Raw genomic sequence first — 27,789 nt, 5'->3', positions numbered from 1 at the left:
ACAGGGACAGTAACTTTGTCGCTTATACAACCCACTTTCGGCTTGTCGAGAACTTAGTCTTAGTTTACCATTAACCTTAAAATAGCTCAACGAAATGACATTAGCGCTCAATTGTGTAAATATTATGTTATTTTTTTAAGATAAAATCTTTGATGCGCTTTGGGTATAAACGGAATTTAAAATAAATTAAAGGAATAAGTTTGACATGGTATTAACTAAACCACTAAAGCCCAAAGACAATGTTCTACGATTTTTAAAAAGGTTAATTATGGGAACTGGAAATTTGACAGGTATTAATTTCTTGTAATTATTATTATCTATCGTTGCTTTAAAACAACACTCCTATGAGTTTAATATTAAGAGCACGTCCGCAATTAGATACATTGGAATAAAATATCATATTTTTGCAGAGGTGCTTAAGTTATTTTAATAAACACGGTCCCTTACTACATTCCAAGCGACAAGTCACACATATATACATACGCACATGGTGCTTGGTACGTACGATCACCACACGAGTTACCGGAGTGAGGAGGGCGTGATAGAAATTTTAATTAATTTTGAGTTTTTTTTAAAAATATAATAACATTTTTGTTGTTGTTATACAATACCAGAACAATTGCAATGGTTCGCATATTATTAATTTTTATTATAATTACATTATATTAATGTAAGTTGTAAAATATAAAGCATTCTTTTTTTTTAATATAAAAAGTTGGTAGCGACGGCATCTCGAGGTAGACACTATTGTGTATGATACCCTAAGGATACAGATGTGATAAATCTTCGACCATTGTCACAGGACCAATTGACACCGACTTTTCCCATCCGTTGTCATTTCCACACGGAATAAGTTGTAAGCGTATCAAGTTTTTTTTTTTTCGAAATGAAAGTAAGTCGTGACATCTATTTTCTGAAATGAATCGTTTTGAAATTGTAAACAAAGGATCGAATACAACTAGTTATTTTATATCGTCATTACAATTTATATGCAACGATGTATTTTCAATACAAACATGAGTTTCTAGACAGAACTCATTCATATGAATTAAAAATTGAATGATGCAAAATTAAGAGTTATTTCAAGTTCCGGTTGCGTGTGTGTTTATAACTGAGTGTGATGCTTCAATAATTATGACTAGATTTTATTATTCAAATTTAATGTAAAATGTAGATATGATTTAAATAAAACAAATCTTCAATTATTATAAAAATTGTGATATATTCTTTCTTAAACTATAATAATATTTAACTGTACAAAATACATGATGTTTCTAATTTACATAATATAATATATATTTAACAAAATAATAATAATAATATTAAACATCTAGAAAATTATTCAATGGCAGGCGACGATCGGTCGTTTGTCAATGCCTTTCTTAGTTTCACTGTTGCAAATTGCTGAGGCCTGGATGAAAGAAAATTATACAATTTTTGGCACTATTATAAAAAAAAAATGTCGCCTTAAGCAGATTCATTCTAACCAATTATATAACTGTAAAATAAATATGACGAAATCGATATTTCAATTCAGTTTTAATTAAAATAAAATCAACAATTGCAATTTACAAAAGCTGAACTTTGTGAAATAAATATTGCGTTATTATATTTAACAATTAATTTGGCTGTGTTAAAAGGTATTATGTAAATTGGTAGAAAACATTTGTTTGAGTTATATGTATTGCTTTGCTTGAGCCGTTTGCTCCTTGTTTAATTAATTAACAATAACAACAACAAAATATACAAAAATTAAAATAGTTTAGGTGCTACAGATAATAAAGTTAAATTCTAAACAGAGAGAAGTCAGTGCAAAATAAAGTTCTATTACAAAAACAATAAAAGGTGCAAGATTAAAAGAAGACTAATACTACGAGAATGTTAAAAACATCGACTAAAACACTGGTAATGTAATACAAATTAACCACTAGAATAGAAACCCTTTAACTCAAACCTGGATCTACTTGTACATGGCAGTTTCTCGTCCCCACAAATCATACCACGGTCCAAAAGTATGACCCTCTTCTGGTAATTCATTACCATCGGCCGAACGCTTAAGGAGTTTGGTACGTGGTAGCAATTGTGGTCTTTGTTGTTTTAACGCTTCGTTAAACTTTTGATCATCTGATTCACTGTACGGTGCATCATTTCTTCGATCCATAAGTCGTCTTGCTTCCAGCCTAGCTTCTTCTTGTCTCATCTTTGATTTCTCTGCTTTCTTGGAATCTGTTTCATAATCATATCTTGAAGCCCGTCTCTCTTGATCACTAAAATACGATATGTTCGATTCATAATATCTTTCTTCTCTCCGTCCATTATATTGTAACGTACTGTCATCATAACTTCTATTTATTTTGTTTCTTGTTCTGTTATCGCGATTTTTTGTATCAACAAATTCTTTCCTTGTATGACGCCTATCTAATGAATAATCAATTCTTGGTTCAGAAGCTTCGTAGGATCTTGGATCTTTCTTTTGATTTCTTATTTCAGGTTTTGGATATTCTTTATTATTTCCATTTTCGTTGTTATGTTTTCTTTGCTTTTCTTCATTTGAGCGTTTTTTGTATTTTAGCGTACCCTCATCGTGTTCATCATAAGATTCTTCGTTTCTAACTTCGTTGTTGTTTCGTTCTATTGGTATTCCATAACGATCAGTTGGTTGGTCATTATCTTTATATTTTAATGTCTCCGACGATGCAGAAAACGTTTTAATTTCTTTTGAAGTATCTTTAAAAGTTTTGAATTCCATCACCTTTGGTGGTGATCGTTCATGCGCTGATTTTGATTTATCCGATGATAATGTAGCTCTCACATGTGGTTTGATAGGCGTGACTTCTATTTCTTCAAATTCAGGCATATATGCATTTTCTTTACTGTTTTTGATTTCGTTATCTAGAATTTGTGCTTGTCGACGTCTATCAAGTTCTTGTTGTTTTTTGGAAGTCATATGATCATCAACAATTATGCAGTCATAGGGATCCGTACTAGAGGCCACAGAATTATTATCGGAATTGCTTTCATTATCGTATCTTTGCAATATTTCTCGTCTTTTAACAGTTTTCATGACATATCCATCTCCATTTTCATCATTATAGAAACTATTTTCAAAATTAGTTTTAATAGTACTTGTGTTAGTTAAATCTGAGTGTCGGGACTCATTTCGAGTAACAGAAAAATCATCATGTTTTTCTTCAGCGATAGATTTTTCAGAAAAACTTTTTTTATTCATTGCTTGGTTTGGATGATAATTCATATTGCCGTTTCGCTCTTTCTCTGCACGTTCTTCGTGTTGTATAGAACCTAAACTTCTAGCTTGTCTCATACCATTGTTAACCTTTATATCTTTTCTATCGATTGTTTCTTGTGGACGAGATACGGGATTATCAGTTGTGGCAGGCTTATCGGGTATAAGTTGTTGTTTAGGCTCCGGAATATCTGGTGCCGGTCTTAATTCCTTCTTTAGCTTCACGAATAGTTTTTTCTTATATTCTGGTACAGTATCTACTATATCTCTGTGTTGCCAAAGAGACATACCTTCCATGATCTCTTCTTGTGTCGTTCGACCAAACTTCCAGAATGATTTAGTCCTCTTTATTTTTTGTGAATCTTTATCCATGTCTAACATATTTCGTAATAATAATTGTTGATCATCAGTAAGATATCCGTTATTTCTGTTATTAGGTTTTGGTCCCCGCTTAAGGCTTTGTGTTTTCAAAAGATACGCTTTGTTTTCGAAGTTTTGTTGAGCAGATTTACTACAAAAATAATTAGCAAATTAAAAAATAAAAATAAACACTAGCGCTACAACTAAAAATAAAAAGAAACATAAAATATAGCAAAGCACTAATTATTCTAAAATTTAATTCATAAATACCTTATTGGAACACGAAGTCTTTGTGCTTCTTCATCACTGTAGTCAACATCGGGTTGCGGAGGTGGTTCATTTGAAAAACCAGAATCATTAGAGCTATGCAGTGAAACATTACCAACAGCCCCTACAGCTGAAACTACAGTTTTAGCTGGTACTGATTTCTGAGCCACCTGAAACATAAAAAGAAAATTTAGAAAAGAAACATAGATACTAACTATAAATTAAATCCATCGAATTATTTTTTACCTGTGAACGCATAGGAAGTGTTTGCGGTCCAAACGTTCTCGTTTCTATAACGGCATGAGTAGTAAAGTTCGCAGCTGATGTTGAGTTTTTCATAGGACCAGATGTTGCTGGAATGGGTGTTTGGTGAAAGTTAGCACTAGCTGATGTGCTAAGAGCATTCGGAGATGGTGCGGGCAAAGTTGGAGGTAATCCTGGAGAACTGTTGGCAAGTCGTCCCTGTAAAAGTACAAAAATATATAAGATAGTTGTTCATAACGTTAATTTAGAAAAGTATAAATATATATCTTCATGAGTATTATTTATCTTTTTGAGTTATTTACAAAAAAATATTCAAGAAACATTAGGATATATATGATAAATATTCATGATAGGAATTTATTTTCTTTACTATGAATACCTTTGTGACGTGATGAGCTGTAACAGTGTCACCAAACATTCGTGTCGGAGGGTGAGAATGCGCGTGAGGTGTGGTGGAGTTTGAAGAAACCTGCGTATGTGAAATTGGCGCCGGCGGAGGCATCTCACTTGGTGTTTGGGCAATACTCCAACGGGCGGGTGAATTGTTGCTGTAAATAAAGCAATACTTGCTTATCTGATGAATGTCCATCTAATATGTTCATTTATTCTAATTTAAGATTCATAAATAATAAATTACACTACTAAATATATTTAAATGTATTGTTAAATAAAATAGAATATATCTTACCCCGTCTCTTCACTGATTATTGGTTCAGTGTATGCTAATGGAAACCAGCCAGCACTATGAGTACGCAGGTTTTCTCCGTACTGCCACCCTTTGGTCCTATCCCCAAGTAAGGCCAATATATCACCCTGTTGGAAACTGAGCTGGTTATCTCCAGCTGCTGAGTATGCGTATAAAGCTCGAGCTAGTGGGGGATCACGGGATGTGCTAGTTGGTGGAGCAAGAGAAGATGGGCGGGTTTTTGTACGAATATCCGTATCTAAAATCATAAACATAAATATGTTAAAAAGGCTTTGAAAAAAAATATCCGTTAATTTTTTATTTTATGTTTATCATTTTTATTATCTATATTTGCGAGTGCATCATGTGTAGAAAGGAGAAATAGATACCTTGATCTGTGTTGTGTAGGCTTGCTTGAAGGTTTAAATCAGACTTGGCTCTAGACAATCCTTGAGTAGGAGATCCTAAGTCTGCAATAGATCTAACATCTAAGCACGAAGCATCAACAGATCTAGTTTTTCGCAAAGCTGAGCCAACAGATGCGCGATCATCGTCATCACCATTTCGTGGGCTGGCATATACATCTTCATCAGCCCAAAATGATACTTGCTGAAAGATAACATTTGACCTTAGATGGCTGTAAAATACAACTTAGCGAGAATTAGCATCATAATACGGGTAGAGCATTATGATGTTCCGGGGCGTAAGAAAATATTACATGGTTAATAATTTACACCCGGTAAGTATATTGTACATACCCTCATCCTGCTGACAAACATGGCCTCCACATTAGATGGAAGGAATTCTCGTGTTCGTGATACTTCGAGCCACTCATCTAGACCAGTATTGTAGGCAGTCGCGCCAGCTGTATGATAAGCAAGCCAATGTTTTGCGAGTGAGCACTGGCGCTCAAGGACAAATCCATATCGCCGACGTTCTTGTGTCATCGCCTGTAAACACAATCCAAATAAAATAAAATAAACTTTTTTAAAATATTAAGTAAAAATATGTTTATGAGTATTTTAAAAAGCAGGTAAGTATAAATTCTAGAATTATAGTATTGCTACTTACATTCTTTAAGCTTTGCTCACAAAATGCATCCAACTTGGTTTTTTCCTCCTCCAAAATTTGCATACTCTGTAAATAAAAAATAAATATTAATAGAACCTAAATTCTCGACAAAAGTATTGTAGACGGAATTTAAAGGGATAATCATATGGATTTACAAATGAAACTTTTCCTGTCCCAGAACAACTATTAGTGAAAGACCATCTTTTAGTGAGTTTTTAACCGAGTTCAAAAAGGAGGAGGTTAAAAATGTATATTTATTAAAGTATTCTCGTCTTATTTTTGATAGGTATATTGTGGTGTTTCCTTGGCTGACACCGACTCCAAAACTAACAATAATTGTAAATACATTATATTATAGTAAATGGATTTATATGTATTCTAATATTTTTCATTTCATTTTACTTACTTACTAAACTCATAGATTGTCCCTACATATTGATGAGTAGAAAAAGTAAGTTGATTATTAAGTTGTAGAAGAATACGCAATTATTATTTTTACTTTTTAGTGCATATTAATTTGTTTTGGAATAGTGTTTTATTTGAAGTCGGTTATTTTTTTGTTAATTTTTTTGTTTATTTAATAAACAAAATAACAGCTGTCCAATTTCGCAAAAGGGTCACTTTTTATAGCAAAAGAGACGTAAAATGAACTAATTTCAGCATTCATTTTACTTTAATAATTCTAACTTTCAGGTCGCGATGACTGGCCTATAATCAATTGAGCCCTTTATGTTATGAAAAATCAATTTAATAATTTGGATTTCGGAGAATCTTCCGTAAGTTGTGAAGCGCTTCAAGTGAGTTATTTACGTGAAATTTGATGCAAAGTTATGATTCCAATTATCTGTTCAGAGAGGTATTGTTCCGAAAACAACATCAGAAACTTGTCTAAGAGGCTAATAAAGAGAAAATGTATTCATATTAGAACAATGTATTATCTTCTATTCTATAATTAAGTATAAATAAACATTATTTATATTATACATTATTGTCTGTAATTCATGGAAACAGATTTCGATGAAACATTGTAAGAAACATTACGAGAGCTGATAGATTTATTTCAATTATTTTTTTTATTTATGCAATGTATTTTGGCCAAATTTATAGAAACCAGTTAACCAAATGCCAGTTACCATTAATCCGAAGTTAGATTTCTTTTTATATAAAAATCTACCAAAGGTCAATCAAACACTTCAGGCATAAAGTGAAAAAAAAAAGCTATGGCCCAAGGCGGATTTGAAAAAACTAATCTCAACACAGTATACAGTAAAAGCCTGTAAATTTCCCACTGCTGGGCTAAAGCCTCCTAGGGATATGAGGAGATGTTTTGGAGCATATTCCACCCCGATGCTCCAATGCGGTTTAATGGATACACGTGTTCAGAATTTCGATCTCAAGATATCCGATAATTTTTGTATAATATATATTATTATGATTTTTGCTTATTCGATTTTCATTTCATTTTGTGTACTTTACTGATATCTATTTGTATATATATTTACGAGTTCAGTAAGTAAATTAAAAATAATTTAATATATAAAATCTCTTTAAGTACTATGTTTTATTCCAGTAAGAGTGCATTTACCTAGATGTTGTTTTAGAAATAGCCAGACACAACTAGATCCCTCAGGTCAAAAGGCTTTTCCTACATATACTGGTGTTAGCTTCATATTAACTTACATTTATATAATGATCATATTATATTTGGTATTTTGAGAAGAGAAAGAAAAGAACTCGCAGGATTTCTAAATAAAAAAATCCACACCTAAGACTTTTTTTGCTAGTATCATATTTTTATGAATAGGTAAATACATATTACTATTTCTGTTAACAAAAGTTGGAAGCCAGACGCGAATATGTTTCCCGATTATACAATTATATCAGCCTAAAATATTTCCCGTGTAAAGCTTCTTCCATTCTCTACATACGTTGCCAACCATTAAATATAAGATGTTATGTAATTATGATTTAACTGCCTCGTTTGTTTAGTAACTAGCGCTTACGCTTGCAGACCCAAGTTCCCGGATTCAAATACTGGGACGGATACAAAGTGACCTAATAGAATAATTTAAAAAAATTTAAGGCCTAAGGCCTTTAATTATAATGGTGCATTGGTTTTTTTAACTGGAGTACTGCGATACAAATTGCTCGTGATTGCATTATTTTGCAGTGATGAAATTATACTTTGCATCATAAAATTTATGTTTATATAAATGCAATCTTATATTAAAAATTAATGTTTGCTTTAGTTCTATCTATCGTTTCGAGCTGTAAACAACCTTGTACAATTGTACTTAATAATTTGACGTATAAGATATTGGACAATTGTTTACAAAACAATCAATAAAATCATTGATACTAGTTACATAACTACCTTCATCTCCTTATCCATCGCAGAGCCGACTTTAGTGACATTGGTTTTCTTTTTTCTTTGCTTCTTGATAGTGGCTGCCGCCTTGCTGTAGCTCTCAGAGCGAAGTTTGTGTTGTTGTAAAAACCTTTTTTGTTCCGACTGTAAATGCAACAATTTAATCACTTTGTGTATTTTGGGAATTTCAAATGAGTAATTAAAAAAAAATTAAACATTCGGTCCGTTTTTATCAAATTTGTCACGGAACAATAAAAATATGGTAATTTTATATCGTTGTGTTTTCATAACTTTTGAATGCAATTAAAAACGAATGTTTATTGCTTCAGTATGAGCGAATTCACCAAATACAGATTATAAATATGCACTTTCGGTTGGATTTATATAATTATTAATCAAAATCAATTATCGATTCACGAAAAGTTTGCGTTATATAATTATTTGATTGATTCATTTCAAACTCTATTATTGTTTGCTAAATAAATGTATCAATAGCAATACAGATACAATGAAATGTGAACTTCGATTAATATTATAACAATATGAATCGTGACCGTAATGTTTATCTTTAATCGATCGTAAATTATTATTATTTAAATTATTTATTGTTCGATAAATAAAAAAATCAACATATGATTAAATATATTTGCTTAAATATTACTTTAAGTTATATTTTTTATAAATATCTTTTCGATTAAAGTATTTAGTGAAAGTTTTAATTAAACTTTATACGAACCTGCACGACCTTAGTATCTTTTTCGAGATTAGTCTCCAAGGGAACCAGCAAATCGACATAAAACGCTTTCAGCTGTAACAAACGATTGAAATATTACATAACATTCATACATAATGAACAATTTAAATGTAATATGTTCAGTAAAGGAAACTGGTGGCCCTTAAATTTTTACAATATCTTTATATAAGTAATATAATTGACTTTATTAAAATAGTGTTTTTTTTTTGTGTTTGTACGCGAATATATAACCTGCCAGTCGGATTTGAATAATTATTATTAAATTTGATAGCCCATTTGTTGAAAAATATTATATTATACATATTAACAGCAACAGATAGAGTAGAATCGTTTAACGCGAAGACAACCACGCCGAACAGCTAGTTGGCTGTGTAATAAAAGTGGCAGATTGTATAAATAATATTATTAAATGTTTTTCATTATATGGACTGGAATAGAATGTGAGAAGTTTCTTATTATTCAACTTGCATTTATTTCATTTAGCACCACATTTTCAGTTAAAGTTTAAACTGCTAAGTATCGTTTGTTTCTGTCTTTTTAAGATATTTTGTCGCATAAAAAGTAATGAACAAATATCAGTAAATATAACTTATATACTAATAAAACATGTCTATGAAAACTAAGCATTTTTATGTCCTATAATGGTTGTATCTATATGTAAAAATTTTTGACTTGTTAATTTAATATTAAAGTTATTTTTATAAAGTGTATCCTTATATGTACGAAGCGATGGTTTCTCAAAGATAATTTTCTCGTTACTGTAGCCGATGCGGTAGCTGTATTTACTGACCCATCTATCAATTCAACATTCCATCTTGTTTATACCTAATTAAACGTCGACGCTTCTACGTTAAATGACATACTTAATAACTTTTTCAAATTTGTTTTTATAACCATTCCATGTGAATATGGAATTAAAATATACCCTCGTGATATTGTTTATGAATAATAGAAAACATAAGTCAGAACATTATACGCATTACTCAACTGCGCGTGTATTTTGATTTTCAGACACGTAAGATTTACTAAAAGAGTTTTTAGTGTTACTTAGTGCATTTTACAAAACCATTTTATTATCTTTATGTTATTTGTATCGTAGGATGTGTTGTATATTCAATTATTATTATTATTATATTTACTTCAAAGATCACAAGACCGGTCAGACCAGTCAGATAGGCAAGACCCATGTCAACAAGTGGACCTTTAAGTGTTGGTTACAAAGATTATACTCTTAACATAATTTATGCTATCTCACTCACAATGTTCATTTGCTGATCCTGAATTTCTCGATACACCTCTACAACCTTCATAAGAGCAGTACCTGTAAGAAATTAAACACTTTATAGTTAGCCATCTCAAATTATAAGCTTACATACTTTACTACAAATAAACACTGTAGTAATAATTTGTATAGTTAAAAGTCAACACCGTCAATACTTGCGTCAGTATAAACATATATGTTACGCTTACATAGTTAACTAGTTTTCGCCTGCAGATTCGCTTACAATTTAGGAGTATGTCGTCAGGTTTTAGGTGTAAAAAAGTAGTCTGTATCCTCTCCCGATGTTCAAGCTTGCTACCAAATTTCATCAAAATAGATAGAGTAAGCTGTAATGGATACAAACATCCAGCCTTCGACATACACTCAATTCTGTTACCGATCCTATTATTTCCTGCTTCAACAATTTTAATACTACATATTGCTAAGTTCCGCTCTGAAGGGTGAGAGTCGGTGACACTAAAGGTACAAAGGAAATAACGACTAAGGCCCCATAGTTGGCATACATCTAACAGTGCCAATATCTGTGGCATGTATGCCAACTATGTAAAGGATCAAATGCCGAGTACATTCAGATTTAGTGAAATTAGTTTCGTCGAGTAGTCGAAATTGAAATAATTCAATCATTACTGAAAATTCGATGAATGATGATTATTTTCAGATTTTTTGTTCGTAAATTAAAATTCGTCAATAAGTACCAGAAATAAAAGAAACTCAAAGTTTGTCTTTACAAACTTATATATAAGTAGATACATGTAAAATGTATGAATACAAAATCAAATAACATATAGTCGAATGGCCTTAAAATCAAAATTAAGACTTATTTCAAGCGGCATTTTATTAACATGAAATACTCGAACCAGAAATTCAACAGCCTATTTAACTACACTGTAACGCATAATAATTACTTACTTTATTAATTAAGTCTTTATAAATTAGAAAGAATAATACGAATTGTTCTATTTTTTCTAATTAATTATACTTTAAAACAAAAATATTGCATAAAAATACTGTCAAAAATATAATTCTTCGTGAGATCGTTAACCTAAATGGATAAATTACGTACTTACGTCATTATACTTCTATTATGGCTTAATAATAGTATTTCATACTGAGACCTTGAACTGTGTTTTAGTATTCGTCTGGTACAAGATTGAGCAACTAATGTTAACTTGTGTAGAGAACTATTTGAACGTCATGGATGAGTAATTGTTTTTATTACAAGGCAATACGAATATACGATACATTTGGCATAAGTCACATTGACTAATCTTAAAAAATATCTTTTTTAAGATTAGTCAGCTAGATAGCTGTTATATTAAAATTTGTGTGTTTTGAGGTTAGTTACTTTTGCATATCAAAAATGCTGCAAGGGTTTTTTTGAAACTTTTCAAAGTTTATATAATATATATTTTTTTGTATTTCAAATTCTTTCCGATTTATGTTTCTTGGAAAATAATAACTAAGCTTGACTTTCTATATATCATTCAGTGCATGAATTGAAGTACTTAGAAAATAATTCTCATAGTTACCAATATCGGCACATCCCCCCCATGTGCCTTGCTGAGCTTGTCTCCCAAGTTTGCCGACCGCGTCCACGTATAGACGAGATGCAGCCGCCGCACCTGCGAAATTGAATAATAATTACTAGTTCATAGACATTACGATACAGCAACTAGAAATATGAAGTGAAATTGAATGGTTTACATACAACATTTATAAATTTGAATTTAGAAGTTAATACAAATATATATTTTTTTAAATAGATTTTCTTAATAAGGACGAGTTAAAGAGCGTATTCCAAAAGCATTTATTTCTTATTGTATTGTTCTTCTGAAGTACTTGCTATTTTATTGGATAGCATACTCCATTAAAATTGTAATCAAAAATTGTTCCAATTTCATGGTTACGGTCTATTAAATATTGTTTATACAAGCAAGGGTATAAATTTGCGATCGTACATAAAAGGTTGAGAGCACTTGACTCTGGTAAACAAAATATTGTATAGAAAATTCAACGTCTTATCAGTTTAAAAAATGTCAATACACTTGAGTGTGCACTCTTGAAAGTAGCGGAAAGCAAGTATCAAGAGTAATACATCGTCGTACACAATGGCAAAGTTTATTGCGTCTAGCGTCGAGTATAATACGCTAGATAAGCCAACAGAGACAATTTGGCACCAACTACGCCCTAGTTTCGAAGCCAAACAAGCGCAACTAAGATTTTGCATATAGATGCACCCATTTGGCTTACGGTATATAAATTAATTGTCTACGTTTTACTGAATACGCATCATTTCGAATTAATTTGATGACGTCACTCGTTTCTGGATTTCTTATTGACTTACAGCTTAATTATGATATCATATTATGACCCTGGGAACGATTGTGTCAGTATCATGTGTTGTGTGTACTCAGATGTAGAGATAAACCTAATTTGATCTCTAGAATACGCATTATTTAACAAAACAAATGATATGCGTTACTTTTTATGAGTACTTTAGCTGAGTTTCTTTGTACTTAAAGGTATTTCTTTTACGAACTTATGCTTTTAAGGATATTGAAAATTCTCACCGTGTAAAGCCTTCAAATAGGCTTTACCAGCTGTTATCATTTGTCGAGCGCCAGGGTTGAATTTGTCCAATATATTCTGAAACAATAGAAAAACATAATTAAATTATTATAATAATGTTTCAAATGTACTAGAAACCAACTATTGAATGTAATCATAATTACTGCTGGTTAAGTCCTAAAAACCCTTTTTGTAAATAAAATACATTGCACAAAATAAAACATAGTCCAGAATTCATGATATAATGAATTTTATATTATTGTTTTGTTTTGTATTAAGCCTTGTTATCTACTAAAACGAACTGGTTCAAACTGGTTTCTGAAAAATTAGGTTCAACAAATAAGCAGACCACTTTTTCGCATGAACATTCATTTGCAATTGCAAAGAAAATGGGGACTTAGACCGTAAATAGACGTATAGGAATGTGGCCTCTCAAGGATGCTGCAACCTCGTTAGGTGCGGCAACTGCCGGCACTAGCGGCATTCCATTGTAAATATTGCTCAAAGCTACTTCTTCGGAAACCTATTTACTTCAAAAGGACGCATATTTGTATACTGGATTAAATCTTCTGAATGATCAGTCTGATACGGTTTGACTCGAGGATATCGACAATAAGATCAGATTTTTCGTTACGATTGGGCAATTTTTAGTATTTTAAATTATACCGCGCATGCGTTCCTTTAAAAAGCAGACATTAAAAAATATATATTATATACATTATCCTCTCTATTATCGTTTACAATTTTGTATGAGTTTATCATAAACATCTCTACGAGTACGTCGAAGCTCAATTATGCGATGTACAAACGTTTTTGCATCGTACTAAAAACGTTTCCGTTTTCATTAATATTATATAAGGTTCCATTTATTATCATATTAACAATTAGCTGAATTCCGACTTATGAACTAGTCAAAAGAACTCGAAAAAGTACCACGTACAAACGTATACTATAGTACACACGTTTGCAAGTATAGGTGCATTTTTATCTATTTAAAGTTTTTTCATATCAATAACTCGACTTAATAGTTTAGTGAAAATTGCAGGTGTATAAAAGAATCGATTTTATTATAAATCGCTTAGTTAGAAAAATAAAGGCAAAAAAATGTTCATCCCAAATACAAAAAATAAATAAATCTAAAAACATATACCGACTCTACCGTTTTTATCATACTTTGATATAGGATATTACAAGCAGCCGATGCATTTTCTCTGTTACCCGAATATAAGGACGGACGAAGGGCAACTACGTGCTAATGTGTTTTACGACATCGTGCCTCCTAATGTCGCCGTCACATTTGTCCTGACGATTTCTGACAGTAATCTACGGGCTGTTTAGGAATATGCTCATGTTTACGAATAAGACAATGTTAAAAAGTCTTCAAATAAAACAAATGTTGTCGCTACAGGAATTTATACCACTTATATTTGAAATATTTTTTTTTAATATTATACCGTAGTCATATATTATAATGGGGTAGGTTAATCATATTCTCCTTTCAATAGACCTATTTTCTATGGGTACGGCTTTATAATACACGACAGAGAATATGTCGTTCATTTTAAAATACCAATAATAAAGGCTTTTTTCCAAACATTTTAAAAGCAAAATCTTCAAATACGATTTTGTCTTGCAGCATTTCGTAAGGCGTCGATAAAGTCCTTATAATGTCATCAATAACTTTTGTTTTGCTCTACCGAATGTTTGAATGAAATGAATTTAATATAACGTATACCCTTCAATGGATATCTTGTTTATAAAATTAAAGTAAATAACATTTCTGCAGATTTCCTCGCGTATATTTTCATTTAACTCATTACACATTATTTTGAAATCACACAAATTGTGAAAAATTACAACTTTAAAGTTACCCGAGTTTGAACGTTGTTTTGTTTTAGACCCCTGAGCCATTGCGACTTCTGTTTATAAACTGCGATGCAATTCTAAACATAGGATACTTCGTACGCGAAAATGGGAAAGAAAACAAAATGCGCACTTATGAAAATTAAAATTGGATCGGGACTTAGAGAGCTGTAATTGCAAATAAACATTTGACTGCCGTATTTATTATTGTATATGTAAATATATTATTATAAAATATTGATGATAAATGGTTGGGTAATTCTATTTGCATGTTTAAATATGCAAATTGGAGAAACATCTAATTTCAATAGAAAGGACGGAAATATTTATACATTATTTAACAACAAAAATAAAATCAAATGCCTCGAACAAGGAAAAGTGGTTCGAAATAACAAATTCGTTTTCCTTTTGCATACACAATATAAGATACGGCGCATTGTGAACTAACAGCTCCTAAAGTAATACAGGCGGCTTTATTCCATCCTCTTTATTTGTGGGGCACGTAGCAAATGACATTTGGTACCAAATTGCCTCGGGTAGACTTCGTGACGGGACCCCTTCCTACCAAGCCTAATGTCTTACGCACGCGTTCAACTGTTTTTCTATGTATGTGATGTATGAAACAGAATTCATATCTAGTTTTTTCTATCCCATTAATTTCTTTTTTGCAAGAAAATTTCTTGACAATGTTATATAAAATAGCGAAGCAAAATTTTGTTATTTATTTATACTCCGTTTTTTTAAGATTCCTCGAGAGTCTTATCTGAGAATTTCCATTTGAAGAGAATTTAATTTTATATTGATATACATTAAAGTTTCGAAGGAGATAATATTTTCAAAAGCATGATGAAGGTCTTTTAATTTCAACATTTGCTTTTAATTCAAACGATATTCCCAGAATTTATTTAAGGCCTACTCATTAAGGCTGCTTAGGATCAACTTACAACCAGTTTTAGTAAAACATTTACCATTAAATAACAAGGCATTAAATAAATTACTAATTGAGGTTAAGTTGGATACTAGATTCACTTCATTCCTCAGGACATGTTTATATATGATGGATATCTAAATATTCATTGAAATCAACATGGCTTTACATAAAATTATCAATGCCCATCTACAATAACAAGACGATTACATTATTACAATTCTTTCACCATTAAGAAATTACTTTATATAAATATAACATAAGTTATATTTTATTTCAATATTAAAAGTTATATTATATGTTATATTAAATTTATTTTGTGAAGCAAGCTAGAAACTGGATCCGTGAGAGCAGTAATTATGTACCGTCATAGGCACTTATTGTATACCACGCAGGCGAAGCCGCGGGCATAGCTAGTTACGAATAAATTATTATTTTATAAGATCAATGAACTCTTAGAAGGGTAACGATCATCTCATCTTTACACATATAAAGAATGACATTATGAATAATAATATATTCAGAATAGCTAAATTTATGAGTGATTATTGTATATATGCATAGTATGAATATTTTAATGACTTAAATAAAATTGCTTTAGATAAAGATTGCAATCTCGAAACAATGATATTTTGTTCATATTTTCGTAGTTTCATATAAAAATTTGGATACTCTCGTATATGAAATGCATCATAGAGTAAATAGACTTCGGAGCATACATAGTGCAAAGGCAAGATGTTTGCTGAACACTTGTTGCCCTCGACACAGCGACATGACGTTGTTTACAAGACTTTGAAGATAACTTTGCAACTGCAATAAAATTTTTAGAAGACAGAATGTAATGAAAACCTTGAAAATGTGCACTGAAGCAACCATTATGAAATAACTTTAAACTATACAAATACGAAATGTAAAGTTAGGTAAGAGTTAGTGTAACCGAGTAATAAAAAAATATACATTTTAGAATAAGGAATATCATTTCTCGAAAAGTTAATTTATGACATTACACGTAACAGCTTGTGAATGTCCTAATACTGGGCCCTCTACCCAATTGTTGATAAGGCTTGGACTTATTCCATAACGATTCTCTAATGCGTATTGGTAGATAAGCATATGGCAGATTTTCATCCGAAACATGCAGGTCTCAATGATGATTCTTTCGCCGCTGAGCACGAGATATATTTTATTGCTAATAAAAATTACGCATGTGTAAACTCAGAGATTCTCGCCCGGGCTTAAACCTGGAATCTTTAGTTAATATTCACATGTTCAACGAGCAGTCAGTCTATTTCCTCTTATATAATTGTATTATATATATATGAATATATGAAAATTGAATTTATAATATAGAGTTACACTAATAATATATTACAAAATTTGTTAAGTAAACACTGCACGTAGCTAAAAGCAATTACTATAAAATCATTCTTTTTTTTTGTTTAGCAATTAGTTTGAGTATTTCATCGCAATGAAAGGTGATTGTTAAATTCCAATCTACACCCCACCTTCACTAACGTTAGAACTCTTAACGTAATCAAGAATGTGCAATTTGTTACCAATTCAACAATGCATCTTTGAATTTCTTTGCTAAGTCAAAATAAAAGATTTTTCGCTTTTAACTTTCCTAAATGAAGTTGACTACAAAAGGCGGAGTGAAATATAATTCAAATGAGCGCTCCCGACGCCGACCACTCCTGCCTTCGATTCCGTACTTTCAAAAGTTTAATTTTTAACGAAACTTTTAGTCGCAGGACTTTTGAATACGTCTTAAGTTTGAATAAAGATTTAATGATTTGATACCTATAAAAAAAAGTAAAATGTCTGAAACCAATAGCAAGTGCTCTAATCAGATTATAAAGTTGTATGATTTTAAATAATATTTTCTGGCTTGGTAATTCACTAGCAAACTTAAAAAACAGATTGAACGGTTATGTGCAACGGTTATTGAAAAACTGGCTACTTTATAGATAGAAGCGTATCTTGGAAAGAAATGAAGCGATTACCTTTAGGATGAATAAATTAATAAATAATTATTATAAACATAAATTTCTGATTAAATTGAATCTTTCGCCGGTTCCTCTTATGTCTGAGGCGTTTTGTGTTGCTTTCTGGACTAGTGTAACATTTTGAATAATCGGCATATTTAATATTGCTTTTATATATATAGAATTTAAATTTGAATACCTGTATGAGCTAAGTCGAATGTATGATTTGTTCCGACCTCAAAACCTTGAAATGCTACATAACCAAATGAGTCATCCGTCAAAACCCCAGTAACATAATAACTTTTTTTTTATATGAATTAGTTATCTGCATTAGGGTTCAGTACAAATGTAACCTTATTAATAATTTATATTACATTGTTATATATATGGCCGATTTTGTTTAAATAAATTGGGTTTAGATATACATTTTTCTCAAACAAACTAGTGGTTTACATACTCCACGCGATTTGCTAATAGCTCTTCTATATTATGCACGAGAATTACAAAAATTTGTTGATTAATAGATATTTATTTATGTACAATATTGCACTTAGTTACTTATATCGGCTTTATATATATATATGTATTTGGATTCCAAAGTTCCGATAGTAATTTCGCCGACATTCAAAACGCAATTTGTTCGAGTAATTTCATAGACTATTCAAGATCGCGTCAATTAAATGTCAAAATTGTTTATTTTTCGTTATTCCTCTAGTGGTTAGAAAAAGTTATACTATTCTATGGAATCTTATATAACATTAATTCTGTAATGTTGAGTTTTTCATCTTTGTGTGGGCAGAATTCATAGTATTTTTTTAAAGAGTTCTTTTGTTTTTTTTATGTGATAGGCGGCAAACGAGCCGGCTCACCTGATGGAAAATGAATACCACCGCCCATGGACATCTGCAACACCGGGGGGCTTGCAGGTGCGTTGCCGGCCTTTAAGGAAGGAATACGCTCTTTTCATGAATGTTCCCAAATCGTATCGGTTCGGAAAAACAGCCAGCGAAAGCTGGTTCCACAGAGTGGTTGTGCGAGGCAAAAAATGTCTTTATTGTCTACTATTATAAACTATTAATAATTTAATATATCTTTCTAGATCCAATTAAAGTTAATTATGATATTAAAAGTCATCGTCAATCCTTGTAAAGTGTAACGCTTGAATGCCAATGTCGGTATAATATGTCAGCTTAACACTACAAGGTAAACCTGTTTGGTTGAAAAAAAACCGCTTTGTATTTATATACTTAAACTAATTGTTCATATAGACGGAGGTTCTTCGCTATTCATGTTAATAGTTGACAAGGTCATTACATAGTTTTATCGTAAAGGCACGTTCGTACAATGTTGACTGACTGTTAAATAACCCAAAAACTATTAATTTCGGATGGAAAAAAATACTGAACGCCTTAATAATTAAATTTCGATTAGAGTAAAATATTTATTGAGATTAAAATGAAAATGTCGTCAGTTGTAACCGTTGATCAGTTATTTTACGAGGTTAATTTTGATGTATGACTAGCACCGTTTCGTAGATTCAATAGTGAAGAACCGACAAGAAACTCAGTAGTTACTTTTATTCATCAATAAAATAACGATATTTGTTTTATTTTTAATTAAAGGCTTTTGTACTGTCCTTACGACTGCAAGCCGTACAATCACTATTGAACTAGAGCAATATATTATTGATAAAAACAGTTCATCTTAGACTTATAGTCATGAGTCATTTTATATTATCTTATAGCAATTATTAGAACAAAAACAAAAGTTTGTAGATTCAGTATAAATGACTAAGTTTAAGCTTCAATTACAAATAAATTAATATAATTATATTTTTTTATTTAAGTCACTGTTTTTCTAGCCTTGTTTCTATATTGTGTACACGACCTTATGAGTTTGGGTACTCTAGTAAACTTAAACACGAAGTGACACGAATACAGTTTGAACTTGAAAACTAAGTTAGCCCCTAGTCCCGTGTTTACTGTGCCATTAAGTACAATTGTATTGTGTTAATGAATAAACAGTGCGGAATTACTGTGCAAAAACGTTTGATGTCATGTATCTATCAATTGTTTTTCTAATCGCATTATAAGACAATTTATTGAATATTTTTTTTTATAATGTTTGTTATATTTACATAAAAAATATTTACGTTAAGTTTATAATTACATACTAATAAATATTAAAAAATGTTATTGTACAAATCATGATCGCGTAGAATGGTGGCATGAACGCTAGCAGCTTTTGACCATTGAAATATTTTTATAAAGTTAATTTTTATGATAATGTATCGTTCGACGTTTTTATTGTATTAATGAATTATGTAATTTTAAAATTATTAGCTTCCTTTATAGCAGTTATTTCGTTAATTGGAGTTAATGTCAATTTTAAGCATAAAACGTAGTAACGATTATATTATGTAATGTATATTTTTTTATTTTCCGGTAATTATTACTGGTATCTTATACCAAAAATAAGTCATGCTGACCGTAATTGGGATATATGCAGTAACTTCGTTGTTATGTACCGACAGACGACTTGTTAAAGGATATTATCAAAATACACATTTTATACATACATATTTTTCTGCGCAATTGATATATAGTTTTCCCTATTTAATTTATCTCAGAAATTAATCCTCCTTTGCGACAGACGATGCAATAAAACAGGACTTTTTCCAAATCGACGAATTCGATATTCGGACATATATTAAGTTTTCATCCAAATCGGATGCGAGAATGTTTAAAGGATTAATCCATTTAGCGTTTCCAATATCCGAACGGTGGGAGAATATAATATATATTATGATTTTCTTAAAAACATTTTTGTCTTTAATTATATAAATAAAAACAAGTTAATCAGCTTATTAATCATAAAATTGTAGGTGAGATAATATTTATAATAATACATATTTTGAAATATCTCATATGATATTAAAATATTTATTGAATCGTGGAAATCATTAACAACAACATATTTACAGAATCAGTGTTGCTCAATGCTAATTGCATCACGACGTGGTTACCTACAGCCAGGCTGCGGTACCCTCTCCCCGTCTGCATGATGTCATACATAAAATATTCTACTATTAATCACCATAATTTACAATTCATAGTCTTACTTTATAAATCACTTAAACTGTAGCTATTATTTACTTGAACTGTGACGTCATATATGTCTGATGTTTTGATCCCGTATATTTAAACTAATATTTATTAGAGAAATCACACATACAGCGCTAAAAATTGCAAATAAAAAAAAACTGTTTATGTTGGATCGAGAGTTAGTATCGGATTATAATTGTTCAAGCATTAATAAACAAAATTAAAAAAGGAGTGTAAAATGAGTGTGTACAATATTTATAATAATAAAGTTTTCTTAGTCAACGAAGTTCACTCAGCGAAGTCATATCTTAGAAAACGTGTAAAATTAATAAACTACACTACGAGCACTACAGATACATGTGTGATGTTTATAAATATTTCATAAGAGAATATAAAAGAAGATTGTATATTAATGGCATTTTAAACCATTTTTTTTGTAGTATAAATACTTTCCGATTGTATATACGTCATGTAATAAAAGGGATTTTTTGATAAAAAGAATATTTATTATAAAATTCATCTCGATTTTAAAAGCATATGCACATGAAACAACGGAAGATAATTATTCATACTATAAGGTACTATAATCTACTTTCATAACAAGAGGATGGTTATCTTACGTAACGAAATGGATAATAAGCGAGATTATTTCCGACATTACGTAAAGAAATTTATAAAAAAATAAGTGTTCATTTCGTTTCACTTGAGTGTTAAACGCGAAGTTAATATTGGGATTACAGATATAGAAATATATTAAAAATTGATTAAGTTTCCACTTACTTATATTAAAAAAGATATCTTCATTATATCATTATGGAATGATTATGGAATAGGAGCTTTAAATGTTTCAATGTAAGGAAAATGTTGGGACCTTCTTCAACTACGCTGTTCCAATGCGTGTTGGTTGACAGGAGATAGAATTTCATCCAATATATTAGATTCAACACGAAATTAATAACAGACAAGAATTAAACATGAAAACTTTCTCCGAGTTTAATCCCGGGATCAGTTTAGATGCACTGGGCCATCTGAGCTATCTTGGTTTATGACATACGTATATACATATATATGACGCAAAACCTCCTGACTACTCTCACCTCCTCGACAACGTAGGAGGCCTAAACTCAGCTTGATATTAACAAGCTATTATATTTTTATAATAAAAAAGTCAATACTTCAATCAATTGTTTTATCGTACTGCATTTACTTAAAAATTAAACATGTTTTAATGTTATAAATACTTATAATTTTATAATCTCTTACCTCCTACATAGACTTAGTAGAAATAATGTAATCGACTTCGTTAACTGGTGCTTGGTTAATAATTACAATGTAAAATTTTGCAATCGCATGCAAAACTGAAACGCCAGTAGCTCCCCGTTTGAGTTACGTTCTAATTTTCAACGTCTAAATTGAAATATGGAATTTGGATAATTTGAATATACATATGTATGATATCCCAATTATCAAGGTGATCGCTTAAACGGTATAGAAGTTGACGTGTTGTAGTCGTGAGTTAAAACAAATTAAACAATATAAAATTATTTTCCATGCAATATTACATATACGTGTTTTTTAATTTAACTTTCATGGTAACCGGTGAAATGATGTTGATTAATTAATCTCAAATAGATACGAATATCCTATATCACATCTGTTCTAAAATCCAATTTTTTTTTTTTTTTGATAATTGATATTACAAAATTTAAAATCATGCATAGTTTACCGAAATTATTTCGCCATATAACAATATAAAACGCTATTATTCCCCACTTAAGACCATAATTAAATGTTTTTATCCTTTGTACAGATTGCGAGGCAAAGAAATAATTGCAGTAGCAATGTCCGCTCGCAACTCTCGTTTAAATTGGACATTATTAAATAACAACGAAATGTTTTCTCGTAATGCATAATAAGTTGGGAAAACATCAGCTCAGCTCATCGTCTGCGGTTTATAATGAAACAGCCGAAACGAATTTTATTGTCGGTTGCTATCATTTGCGGTTACATCCTGAACGTACAGATTTTGATGCAATCTACGTACTGATGAAACACTCCTATATAATCCTTGCCTTTAATTAATATGTTATTTTAGTAATTAGATTACGCCAGATATAATTAATTTCAATTGTCTAAAATATGAAATATATAAAATTGTTTATCTGTTAGAACACGAGTGTCTATACTTTTGTTATAAATGCGGAAGTAACTCTGTCTATCTGTCCGTTGCTCTTTGATATGAAGAAAGTTCGAACCCCAAGAAAGGTATACATAGGCATTTTCCACTAGTAGATTATAATTGAATATATTCGCTATATTAACAGTACTTTTGAATTGTTATCATTTTGTTTAATATACTGCAATAAATTCATTTTTATATTTTAATATCAATGTCCATTTGATTCAAAACAAAAGGTTCCCATGTTAATTTCATTGTCAATAGAGACTTCCTTAGGATGACTATATTGAAGGCGGAGCTGATGCAAGTATGTGGTAATAATAATAAATATTAATTACAAAAAGGCTGAGTTGAATGTTAACCGAGCCTTCTTAACCGACATTGTTTGATTATATTTCTTTCATTCTATAAATAAAAAATACTAACTTGTTGGTACCATTTAAACCCCTCATTACATATTCAACCAAATAAAAATAGTTAGTTTTGTTGTGTTCCAGTTTAAAGGGTGATAGAGCAAAATGTAAACTAGAGGCGCAAGAGACGAAACATCTTAGTTCCCAAAGTTGGTTTCGCATTAGCAATGTAAGGGATGCTTAACATTTCTTACAGTACCAATGTATATTTTCCTTTTGTTTTATTATTTATGTATTAAATAAATATATTTGATCAAGCCATTTTAATAAATAGATTTGAACATATTTTTATAAATAAAATGCAAGGATCGTATTTCATAGAATACTTTGAGGTTGTTAAGAAATAAAATCGTAGAGCTTCTGACACCAGCAATTGTTGGCAAAAAATGTAGAATGTCGTCATAATGTTTTTTTATGTGCCATTCAAAATCTACTTTAAAGATTCTTTAGTCGAAGAACTATTCAGTCAAGGCCGCGGTTAACAAAGCAATATAATACTTTATAAATGAAAATCGGAAAAAAATAATTGTAGAACTTGCCACAATAATAGAAATAGCGATCGTATAGTTTTGTTTCACTCCGGGAGTTTTTGAATAAAACATTGTTAATATAAATATGTGATTTTTTTTTTAAATAAGCGGTAACATAATATCAGAGTAAAGACGCCATATATCACGTATTACGTACAATACTCTTTAACGCGAGTTAATGTCGGTGTTTTCCTACATGATTTTAATATGCCGTGAAGTGGCCAACGCATTACGCAGTCTAATCTCAGTCACGAATTGAGACAGCAGCCGCATTCCATACATTCTGAATTTTTCTTCCGCAACACATCGTCTCGGTAGAACGTAATCTACTATTGTCTTTTATAAAAAAAAACTCATTGAATATTTTTTTCTAGGTAACAAATTCACAAACACTGCCTTCTAGGATGTGGTTAGCTAGCTGGTTTTATAAAAATAGACTTTTATTACCATCAGATAAATGATTATGTAGGCTTAAACTAACCTGTTGATGTTTCACTGTTGGACTAAGCCTTGTTCTCTTTTTAAGAAATTTTAGCGCTTAACCCATTATGGACGTGGGATGAGTGTGGGATTCCTGACGAAATTTTTCACCGCCGAACACTAGATGAATTATTATATTGAGCATATGGGTTTGAACCAGCCATCACCGATTCAGTTTCACAATGGGCCATCATGGCTCTGAGTTTGTATTTTCTTGAATTTTAATTCGATAAGAAAGTATGTTTCTTGTATGACTGTGTACTTTTTTTTTAATCATTATTATAAAAGTTTTTAATAACGAAAGGTAGTCTTGTGAAGCAACTCTAATATAATCCGAAGTTGGTGATAAGGCGGTACATTTCAAACGAAATGAATTCCGGTGTCGGTCTAGAGTTTTACCATAATGAAATTCTTTAAATATCACCCTCTCGAGAGGATTAAAATTTATATAAATACGCGTGCGGTTTGTGTGTAAGACACGTCCTGTTTTATACATTTCTGGATAATTAGGAGCCGAAATGGGCCAGTGGCTAGAACGTGCGAATGTTAACTAAGTTTGCGGGTTCGAATCCGACCACATTGAGTTATCATTTACTTAATTTATATTTTATAAATTATAAATGCTAGGCGGTGAAGGTTACTTATACTAAATGCGTATTCGCCAACCCGCATTGACGCAGCGTGGTGGAATGAGTTCTAAACCTCCTCTTTAAGAGAAGAGGAGGTATTTGCTCGGTAGTGATACATTCATTGGCTGTTTCATTTATTTTTTTATATTTTTCCTTATTAATAAACTTAAGATGAAGTTTGTAATTACGTTTGAAGTTTAAATATGCGTGGCTTCGATATTTGGTATCAATAAGATTAATTAATAATTTCTCATTTTACACTTAGCAACAAAAAAATATAGAAAGTTACATTTATATTTATCTTAAATTTAAATTAAAGACTAAACGAAATATATATAAAAAGAGATATTAATAATTATAATTATATTAAGAAAAAATATATTTTTTTCACTTTGATGAACTATGAAATTCACACTTTCCAAATTTATACGATACTTTTCAAATTTATACGATATATATTTCTACGATTGATTTATTAATGAAATGCATAATAAATTCGGTGAAATGTTTGCTTTCTCAATTTATATATAATATAAAAATTGACACTATCTCGCGTCTACGGTATCTATACTACGTCTACAATATTTCCGTCGCGATATAACTTTCCCAAAGTAATCTATACTAATCACTGACTAATATGTTATTTTGTAATGAGTACCTGAAAAAAAAAACGAATGTACATAAAATGCAACGCATTTCGGAGAAAAGTTTAGTATATAATATTATAACACGGAACTACGACTCTCGTTTCTACACGCTTTAAATTTTGACTTGACGTCACAAGTGTGTATTACATTTTCTTGTACTTAACAGTTGATTAAGCAAATGATAAATGAGATTAATGTTTAGTTATTAAATATTAGGAGTCGGATATTATAAATTGTAATTCGATTGGTTCCGCAGTTATGAATAAACTTGGAGATATACATATTTAATAACTTAATTACAGGAAATATAATTTAATGCAAATGCTGAATATTAACTTAATTTATTTACAATTTGAACCATAAATATAGTTATGTAATAAATCATATAATAATATCATATAATGTTGTGTTTAACTGAGATATATATGTATATATGATTTCTCATACAACTTTAGTTCGATGGCTACTGACAAAAACTGTTTGAAACTTTAAGACACGATTATTTATTATAACGGCTATGAATTCATTTACTAAATTAAAAATTGCGTTAAAAATATCCTTTTTTTATATTTGAGACAAGGTTTGCATTTAAGTTTAGTTCTTTCATGAGCCTACTTGAATAAGGATTATTTCGATTTTTTTGGGCATCGAAACCAATATTGAAACCAACCAAACAAAACGTTACAAAAAATTAACAACGGCAACCTTAATTGTCAAGCTATAGGATATGTTAAAATTGAACTGAATAACCGATACTGTTATTAACAGCAATAAACTAGATAATGTTCAAATATATTTAGGCATAACATAACATAGAACACTGGCGTATTTGTTTAAAATGTTTAAAACGTTCACGGCCGGTCGAGTAACTGTACTGCGTATTAATCGGGCGGGGCACGTACGCTTTACAACCTGTCGTGCAAATATTTATCCACATCGGATTTACGTGTTAACCGCTCGGAATCGTAATCAGCTTTGATTGGAGCCAATGCTTTGGAGGCTAATGATTACGCTTTGTCCTTATATCAGTTCCTGTAAACCTCGTGTAGGACTAACATTAAGTGTCTTTAATCGTCTTACAAATTCAAACAGGTTAGGTATTACGAGTACGTTCAATTTAAATGGTTCGTTATTTATAATGAGCTAGTAATATTAATGCGACTAAACAAATTGGTAAATTCTATCTAATTCCAATAAGTTGATAAATTCAATTTTTAGTTTCAATATTTGTCGTAGGGAATGTTTATTACGTATACGAGTTATAAACTCGTTGGTATTTTAATATTAGAAAAACGCTCCAACATTTATTTTAAATTTATTCAATTGAGAACCGATACCTACGTGTAGGTAATAATTATTTTCTTATTTACCTGGTGTCGACAAAGGAATTTCGGTTTTTAGACCTTATTTATCGTATTGGAATTGTTTTTGCTGGTAGGTTGATTTTCCTTTACCACGTTGAGGCGTTGAATATTGATGCTTAACACAAATAAATTCCTTAGCCAATTTATTTAATACTAGGTGTTGCCAGCGGCTTCACTTGCGTTTTAGGGTTTCTCAAGTGTTAGGTAAAAAAAGTCTATGTCCATCCTTGGGGTTGAAGCTTGCTTTATATCAAATATCATATATTTCGATTCAACGGTTTGACCGTGAAAGAGCAACAGACAGACAGACATAGTTACTTTCGCATCTATAATATTAGTATAGATAACAAATCTGTCATTCAAATTCCAAAATTATTTATTTGTAACATGTTATTAATAATTCTCGATTTATATTCTATTTTAATTGGTCTTGTCAGACAATTTGTAAATGTTATATTAAGTATCACCTTTGCCCAATTATTTACATACTAGATGTTACCCGCGGCTTTGCCCGCGTAGAATATGAATATATTTAAAAATTAACTTAAAATATTACGTTAATGTAATATCTCTTTGTATACCACATTGGTAGGTTTACACATGGGTAGAATATTCAGAAACGCTTAAATGCGAATTCATTTTTAATCAGTAGCCCAAAAATAAAATTTCGAGCTTCTAACTTCAAAATGACAGACTTCCAGACTAACCTGAATACGAAATGTTAATACCAATTTTTCCCTTTAGGCCTAAAATATCTAGAAACGCTTAAATACGTATCTACTCAGTTTTAATCAGTAACCCATA

The 27,789-nt window shown here is 30.7% G+C and overlaps 1 protein-coding gene across 4 annotated transcripts in view; it reads right to left on the bottom strand.

The window, feature by feature from the left end:
- Positions 1-1,197: 1,197 nt before the first annotated feature.
- Positions 1,198-27,789, bottom strand: part of LOC113394950 (uncharacterized) — a 187,432-nt gene continuing 160,840 nt past the window's right edge. For 3 of the 4 annotated variants that reach the window (XM_026632441.2, XM_026632443.2, XM_026632440.2), the window contains 13 exons: positions 12,866-12,941; positions 11,825-11,917; positions 10,273-10,334; positions 8,996-9,067; positions 8,266-8,403; positions 5,892-5,957; positions 5,579-5,770; positions 5,210-5,429; positions 4,824-5,079; positions 4,515-4,683; positions 4,118-4,333; positions 3,875-4,041; positions 1,198-3,755 (listed from right to left, as the gene is read on the bottom strand). In XM_026632441.2, the coding sequence (XP_026488226.2) occupies positions 1,961-3,755; positions 3,875-4,041; positions 4,118-4,333; positions 4,515-4,683; positions 4,824-5,079; positions 5,210-5,429; positions 5,579-5,770; positions 5,892-5,957; positions 8,266-8,403; positions 8,996-9,067; positions 10,273-10,334; positions 11,825-11,917; positions 12,866-12,941 (3,522 nt within the window). In that variant the 3' untranslated portion in view covers positions 1,198-1,960. The remainder of the gene's footprint in view (positions 3,756-3,874; positions 4,042-4,117; positions 4,334-4,514; positions 4,684-4,823; positions 5,080-5,209; positions 5,430-5,578; positions 5,771-5,891; positions 5,958-8,265; positions 8,404-8,995; positions 9,068-10,272; positions 10,335-11,824; positions 11,918-12,865; positions 12,942-27,789) is intronic. The other variant, XM_064215858.1, reaches the window with a different exon arrangement.

The sequence above is a fragment of the Vanessa tameamea genome, chromosome 9 (assembly GCF_037043105.1).
Source record: "Vanessa tameamea isolate UH-Manoa-2023 chromosome 9, ilVanTame1 primary haplotype, whole genome shotgun sequence".
In the NCBI taxonomy this organism is placed as follows: Eukaryota; Metazoa; Arthropoda; class Insecta; order Lepidoptera; family Nymphalidae; genus Vanessa; species Vanessa tameamea.
This window is presented reverse-complemented; position numbering and strand designations above follow the sequence as displayed.